This window comes from Orbicella franksi, chromosome 10 (genome assembly GCF_964199315.1).
Source record: "Orbicella franksi chromosome 10, jaOrbFran1.1, whole genome shotgun sequence".
NCBI classification, from domain to species: domain Eukaryota; kingdom Metazoa; phylum Cnidaria; class Anthozoa; order Scleractinia; family Merulinidae; genus Orbicella; species Orbicella franksi.
This window is the reverse complement of record NC_138154.1, coordinates 19,037,930-19,045,637: the sequence shown is the minus strand read 5'-3', so window position 1 is coordinate 19,045,637 and position 7,708 is coordinate 19,037,930. Positions and strand designations below refer to the sequence as shown.

Genomic DNA, 7,708 nt, shown 5'->3' with positions numbered 1-7,708 from the left:
CGTGCTTCTTCCATTTTCGTGCTCTCCAAAGTCTTAATTCGATTGTAAAAACGCATCTAAAAGGATGAATCAAGTGTTGAATTTTGTAACATTTCGTTTGGAAATGTAAAAAGGAATCAGGGGAAAACTATGTTTAGTAAGGTTTAATTAAGCGAAACGTGATGGTTGCCATGCCAGGTGTTTCATTGCGTTTAGCACTCAGGGTTGGTAATTTGGTAATCTTCTCATGCCCACGCCTCTGATGCGTCATCGGATTATGACGCACATTGTTCGTGCGTGTACTGAATTGGGTTGCTATTTGGAATCAGTTTTGAAGCCGTCATCCACTTGTTGTTCGCATTGTCCGTGCACTTGTGGTCAGAACAGTTTTGATTTTTGGTTACATGGAACAGAAATCAGAAATTTGAATTTCATCCAAAGCTTTGTCGATCGATAAAATATAGACTTTTTCAGTATTGGGGTCAAAATATTAGCTCTTTGGATCAATCATTCGATCATTGATTCATTGATTCATTGATTGATGGATTCATTCATTCATTCATTCATTCATTCATTCCATCAATCAATCAATCAATCAATCATTCATTCATTCATTCAATCAATCAATCAATCAATTAGTGAGTCACTCAGTCTGTTCAGACAGTCCTTCGTCGGTGTGCTTAACAACAGTTGTTAGATTTCAAAAGAATATTTCATTTCCTCGGTAGCTATGGTGACAAGACACCTAAGTCATTCCTGGGGCGAGTTTACGCTTCACTGTGGATGTTCATTGGAATGTTGCTGATGTCATCCTTTACGGCCCAGATCTCCTCTACCATAACAACCGACGGTTTGCGCCCTTTAGATGAGGATTTTGGATACAAAGTATGAAAGCTTTACATAACGTCATAGCTAAGCATGCAGTCCCGAGTAAAAACCTTATAACACTTTCGGGAATTTGAAATTCAACTTATCATGCCAAGGACGTCCTTGGTAAATTGTGGTAGATTAGAACTTATGAATCTTTGTACATATCAGAAGCGAATTACTAGAACATAAATGCCTCATTTTGGTCATTTTTTGGGTAGTGTTCTCCTCTACCTCAACTCACGTGTTGTTGATATTTTACTCGTCAAGAAGTACGTTTCGTCTCAAGTTACAAAAGAAGGAGACAAGAAATTTACTTCGATTTAGCCATCTTTATCAATTTGGCGATAATTCGATACCAAAATAGCGATTGACTTGAATAGGACACGTTTAATTGTGTTACCGGAGACTAATCTGATAATCTACATCTATTTTCAGATTGGCATCCCAAATGGAAGCAGGGAACTCTTCAGGGCTTATTGTGAAGGAGCTATTTTGAAGCGTATGTCTTGAAATTCCCTGACATCTTATTTGTACCTAACCAGCGAACCAATCTACCAAACAAATAACCAACCAATCAACCAATTAACCAAACAACCAACCACTTACCTACCCACCCACCTTATCCTCCGACTTAACTGATTTCCTTCACATAACGATTTGTTTTTTTTTTTTTTTATATACGTAATAGTAATGGGCCACAAAATCGGCCTCGCGCTGCGCGCTCGTTCAATTTTGAAATTACTATTATGGGTGACAAATTACTCCTTAATTTAAGCGCGAAATTTCAGCATTAATTTAAATTGCCATAGCAACGTTTGGCCCTAAATTTCTCGATAAAAAAGTCAAAAACCCGCGATTGTAATCGTAATTTGTCACCTGTGATATTTAAAGGTAATCAAATGGTATGCTCGTAAAATTACAAAATAATTTCACTTGCGTTTTGTCAAAATTCTAATAATTATAAAAATTTTGACAAACCGCTCGTGAAAATATTTCCTAACTCTTCACCATACTAATCCCCCAGTAAGTACTATTAAACTTCACGCTCCAGCAAAATCGAAACTATAAACCCAATAAGCAAAATGTTTATGAGATTAATTAAAACACAAAAAATCAAATTTTCTCAGTCTCAAAATAATTGTTTACACAGATTAGTGTCAGGAAAGAAACATCACAACACCACTTCTAAAAATGAACACACAACCTTGCTTTCCGACTTGAATGTTCCAGATCGTTTCGGAGCTCAACGGCGAGCAAAGTATAGCTCACTACAGTTCAGGGCAGTCTGTATCACAGGTAGAAAGTGTCTTTAACACTATTTCAAATGCATTCGAGAATCACCAACCACAGAGGACACAAATTTCCGCCGTCATCAATGCTCCTTTCTTCAAACCACGAATCGAATGGGCTCCAATAAGTCGATGTGGACCGCAACCGCAAGTTTTCTGAGCGGCTTTTTCAACTCCTGCATTATTCAAGGCATCATCCGGGTTTTTTCGGCCCACGGGGGTTTGCTTTGATGCCAAAAACTGATTTGACTTTTTCATCATTTTGTTTAAGATTTGTAGATTTCGCATTTCAATCCTGCTTTCGCTGTAAGTTTTCTACTCCACTACAAGCGACGCTAGATTTAAGTTTGAGAGTGGCGTGATTTCCGTGAACCAATCACAGTTCTTTGCTACGTATAGCAACCAATGAGCTTTCTGCATTTTGTATAGACAATGGATTATGCCAAATAAAACAAATGGATTCCATGTTGCAGTACGTCTGTTCAGTAATAGATGACAGATGACGTCAAAATGTGGTAAGAACATCAGTGACACACTCTGCTATCGCCTCGTGAGCCACTTTTTTGTTCTTACTATCTTACTGTCATTTTGACGTCATCTGAGATCTATTACTGAACAGACGCACTGCAAGGTGGAATCTATTTGGTAAATAGAAAACGATGGGAGAACCAATGAAATTCTCAGATTTCCAACAGAACACAGCTGAGTGTCTACTAAAGCTTGACAAAAACATGGAAAATGTTTCTATTTCTTAATTTCGTTCTATTGTGACTTTGATCATAGCGTATGACACAGAAGTTGAACTCCTTCAAGGCCTTCAGGACGACAAAGTGGCCAAAATATGGCTGTTTGACTGCAATGATGAATCTGACCTAAAACTCAGGATAGTTCTTGTCTTTCCCGTCAACCCTATCATCGGGGCGCATGTTGAGCTGGTAGAGTACAGAAGGAACTTACAGAAATACTTCTTTGAGTGTTTGGATCGATGGGCAGAAGAGGAGCATGGAAGTTGCTATGAAGAACAGGTGGCATCGAAGATTTTGAAAAAGGGAGAACTAGAATGTCCAAAATTCGAAAAGGTAATTTTATTTGGTAATGGTTTTGATTTTTTATCCTGTTAGTTAAAAATACACTCGTGAACCATGTTCTAAACAATTATTGCTCGTTTTAACCGTCAAGACCGTAAAATTAATCCTTTGGGATATGCTTCTTAGCATGGTTTTGATTGGTTGATTTCACGTGTGATCCACTAGTTATGCGTTTGTCGTGATCCCGGATCCAGTCAAAGAATCCAGGCAGTCAAGAAAACAAGCACAAAGAATGGTACCAATTGACGGAGACCGAGTCATCGTCCCCATCATAGCTAATTAAGTAACGTTACGTATCTGGGTTACGTCGGGCTGGCAACACAGTTTTCGCAGGACTGGTAATTTTAAATACATAGTCAATAAGAGTCGGAAACATCATGAGCGATTTAACAAAGATTCCTCAGAAGTGTCTCATGCATGTTGCTCAGACTGCATTTGGCGACGATCTTAGTGTTGAGTCTTACCTTATCCAGTTTTAAAGTGTGAGTAAATTGCGAATAAGGATATTGTAATTAAAGTAAAGCCTATCGGAAGTCTCGTATGCTGCCCTGTTTTCCTGCGATATTAAGTCGCTGACTTGCCAGTATTACCGGATTTAAGCCAGCTGGATTTGGGTACGGTAAATACCTAATAGTTCCTACGTAGTTTGGTACGTTTCGGCGGCATAACATAAGGTTCCTTTGGTATAGGGGAGTCCTTGTTTACAATATTTGCCTCATTAGCATAGGCAATTTAGTTTCTGATGGAGCTACAAATAAATCAGTTTTGAATATTGAAAGCTCATAGTACGATTAACTCTGCCGATTAATATGAGCCTGATGTATTGAATAGTTTTTGTGCAAAAAGGGTTTAGTTACTCAAAATTTTACAAAAGACGAGCTCATTAGCGTTTTTGCCACCCAGAAATTTTGCAGTTTTTGAAAGGCAATATCTCCTTGAATATTACACCCAAAGAGCTAAAAATTTCACCACGTATCAAGTTTCACTAGCTATTTAGCTGGCTGGAGTCAATTCATAAATAGCATGCTACTTTCTGTATGGAAAGCCGTATGCAAATGAGCAAAATGTAAGCGATGACGTCAGCGTGAATCCCCCTCTTAGCATGGGTTGGACTAAACTCGCCAAGTTACAAACCATGGCTCGACCAAACTTGCCTGATATGCCGCAGAAGTGTTTCAGCAAAATGCTGTTGGATGCACCAAAGTAAGCAAAATGAATTACTTATCATTTACAGCTCTTCACGCGGCAACGCTGTTTTGAAAAACACCGTCTGGGAAAGTACCTCGATGCCAGGGAGAATAAACCGCCTCGCATGGAAGTTATTGTTATCCTTCTATGCAGTGCTGCTGCTCTTCTCATCACCCTCTTGGCGACTGGAGCTTTGTGGAATAGTTGCTTAAAATCAAGACGGACAAAAAAGTCTTGCGGTAGGAATTTTCTCGTGATCTTAATACACTGTGGGTGCTTACCACTTAGCAAAAAAAACCCGGAAATTTCGGTTGAAAGTCAAATGGAACAGTAATTTTCCGGAAAATCCGTTCGGAAATTGTAGACTACCTCCAGAGGTAGTCCTCTTTTTCCATTCGGAACGGAACGGCGGAAATTTCCTTACCATTTGGTAAGTTTTCCAGTTTCCAGTCTCTCATCGGCCGAAAACAATTACAAGAAATCGAATTGCGAATGGTAAGCACCATCTCGTTCGGTTGGTTTCTTGATTTTGGAAGAACCCTTACCATTATTCAACGGTCATCCCAACAGCTCGTTATCGCTTTTGCTATTATCTTTTTAAGATTTCAAAGTAATTAATTTCAACTGAAAAAAAGACATAAATCGGATCTGTATCATGCGATAATTGGATAAATTTTCAACTAAGATGATACCTAACTTTCAGACAACACTGACAACAGTGTTAGTATCCATCAGGAAGTGGGTACATAAGAATTATAACTGAATGTTTTCATTCCAATAAAAGGTGCGTTTCTTTGGGGTGATCTGAATCAGGATCAGTGATCCAAGATCACTTGGATCATGGCGCATCAAAGGAAACGACGAATCCACTCTGGTCATGGATTCATCGGTTCCTTTGATAAACTAAGATCCGAGTGATCTTGGACCACTGATCCTGATCCACATCACCTTAAAGGAACGCAGTGGGTACACAAGAATTACAGCCAAGAGCGGTCGCTCTGAAACGAGAAGAATCGGCAACAGGAGTTTAGTCAATGTCAAGTGTATTACAGGGTCCATAGTGTTTTTGTAGCTCATTATACTTTTAGTCGTTGGCAACCATTATTTTGGCTCGCCAAGCATCGCGTCTCTCACCATGAAGTGACTAAACTAAACCATAGATAGCAGAAGTCGAACCAAATCACTTGCCACGGTAAAAAATTTAAGTTTAGTTATTTATTTCATTTATCGATATTTATTTATTCATTTGTCACAGGTTCCTGTAAAGATTCCGATAAATCAAATTAACAAATACGTATCTTTGAAAGAAAAAGCCTTTGATAGGAGCGTTAATTCATGACCTAAGCCAGTTATAAGAAAGAGTAATGAGGCTTGTCAATCCTCAACGCACAGAAAACAGTGTTTTCGTACATAAAACTATTTATGTCCCACTACTAAAAGTGCTTTTGTAGGTTTAATTTTGTCAAAGATATATTAGGAAAACTAGCACGTGCAACTAGTAACAGGATGGCAATGTCTCTATGGTAGCATGGTAACAACCTATGCCGGCGGAGGAAACAGATGACGATCAGCGTGCTGATTGGACAAAAAGAAAACGGTCTTCTTCATCAGTCAAACTAAAAGGTTTTTTCAAGGCTGACTAGCTTAGTACTGGTCTCCCTGTCTGCAGGTCGTTTTGCTTAAAATGTTCAGACAGGAAACATGGCGAGTCACATGATAAGGTACTGAGTCAGTTGAATACTAACCGTATAAGGCTAATTAAGTAATTTTTAATTAGCATATCACGGATAATTATACGGTTCAAATACATATGTTATTTGCCGGTTGGGAGGTCCGTATTGTGAAAAAATGTGACCGAGGTCTTGAAAATTCTGCCCGAGGCTGCAACAACAAAAATTTATAGCTTGCGAGCAGCTTAGCAAAATATAGTAGTCTGAAATCAAATATAAACACAACCGCCCCCAAAAGTATTTAATTAATTATTTAAAAAAGTAGTATTTTTATAGTTGAAGTGAGCCTCAATTCATTCCAAACTTTCGATGGAGCTTTTTAAGCTTGTTAATATATACATTTAATTTGTACAACGGCAAATTGTTAAATCAATAAACATATAAACAGGAAACTGACTTTAATTTCTCTTTATTTGTAAACTTAATACAATGACTCATTTCAACTGACAACGGTCGAGTGGCACTAACATTAGTTTTAACTTTAATTTTAGTTGCATTTCAATATTTGTCTCTTAGCTCAACCAAACGGAGTCCAAGCTATTGCAAATTTCAAATCGATGTTGAACTTCGCTCAGAAAGGACATGCCGACAATTGCTCTGATATACTTTCGTTTAAATCGACGAAAAGTTTGTGTGCACTAGGAAGCCCAACGCAAGCAGCCATAAGCAGCGTTCGAGTTGTGATTCATCATTAAGCAACTTCGATCACTTTCACTTTTATCCACAACCCCCTGGAAATTCTTCTTCGCCATGCCACGCGATCAAGTGCAACCACTGCTGCCCCGCTCCACGACGTAAAACCAGAGGCTGTCCTATTTTTCTTTGCGGTTCTACGCCAGGTCTCCCTCGGTCTACCACGTCGTCTCTCTCGCTCCGGAGCTCAAGTTATTGCTGTCGTGGGATGTTGGCTGGCATTCATTCCGAGGATGCGGCTAATGAACCTCCAGCGCCGCTGGTGTATTTGTACACTGATGGTGCTGATGGTGCTGATGCTAGCCCGGTTACGGATCTCGTCATTGGATATTTTCATAGGCCAGAAGATCTTCATGAGCCTGTTCAAACTCTTACTTTTTATGTAGGAATAAATCCAGTTTGGTCATACGCCACGTTTCACACCCATACAGTAGAACAGCTTCTTTGAAGAAATATCGGTTTTTTTTTCAATCAATAACTTTTGCGGAATGGAGGGATTGGCCGCATGCCCATCCACCAACCTGGAAGGCCAGGGTTTTCTGTCAGGGTGGCCTCCCTTAGCCACTAAATACCGTTATTTCAAAAGGCACTGGATACTCGCCTTATGCCGTTGTCGCTCAGGTGCAGTAGAGCTGTGACTTCGATCAGAAGTTATAAAAAATATATAACTGATATACTACGCGCGCTCTCATTGGTCGATAGGTGTGTTTAGATGAGAGTATGTAAACACGGTTGTGACGTTTTAGATTCGCGCGTATTTTTGAGAAATATTTTATAAAAGCAATAAAGTACTTTTTCCGTGTTAACATGGCCTCGGCTAAACAAACCCTCGACTACGTCTTGGGTTTGCATGACCGTATCGACGAAAAAC

The 7,708-nt window shown here is 39.2% G+C and overlaps 1 protein-coding gene across 1 annotated transcript; it reads left to right on the top strand.

The window, feature by feature from the left end:
• Positions 1-421: 421 nt before the first annotated feature.
• Positions 422-5,053, top strand: LOC145499969 (uncharacterized). Its single transcript, XM_081479486.1, has 4 exons — positions 422-864; positions 1,285-1,348; positions 2,922-3,217; positions 4,461-5,053. Exons 1-4 carry the CDS (start codon positions 763-765, stop codon positions 4,746-4,748), a joined length of 750 nt encoding a protein of 249 aa, XP_081335612.1. The 5' UTR covers positions 422-762; the 3' UTR covers positions 4,749-5,053.
• The last annotated feature ends 2,655 nt before the right edge of the window (positions 5,054-7,708 follow it).

Excerpts from the sequence above, each read along its gene's own strand:
- LOC145499969 (XM_081479486.1), top strand. The coding sequence starts at position 763 with ATGTTCATTGGAATGTTGCTGATGTCATCCTTTACGGCCCAGATCTCC. Across the intron at positions 1,349-2,921 it reads TGAAGGAGCTATTTTGAAGC|CGTATGACACAGAAGTTGAA; the intron begins GTATGTCTTGAA and ends CTTTGATCATAG. Across the intron at positions 3,218-4,460 it reads AATGTCCAAAATTCGAAAAG|CTCTTCACGCGGCAACGCTG; the intron begins GTAATTTTATTT and ends TATCATTTACAG.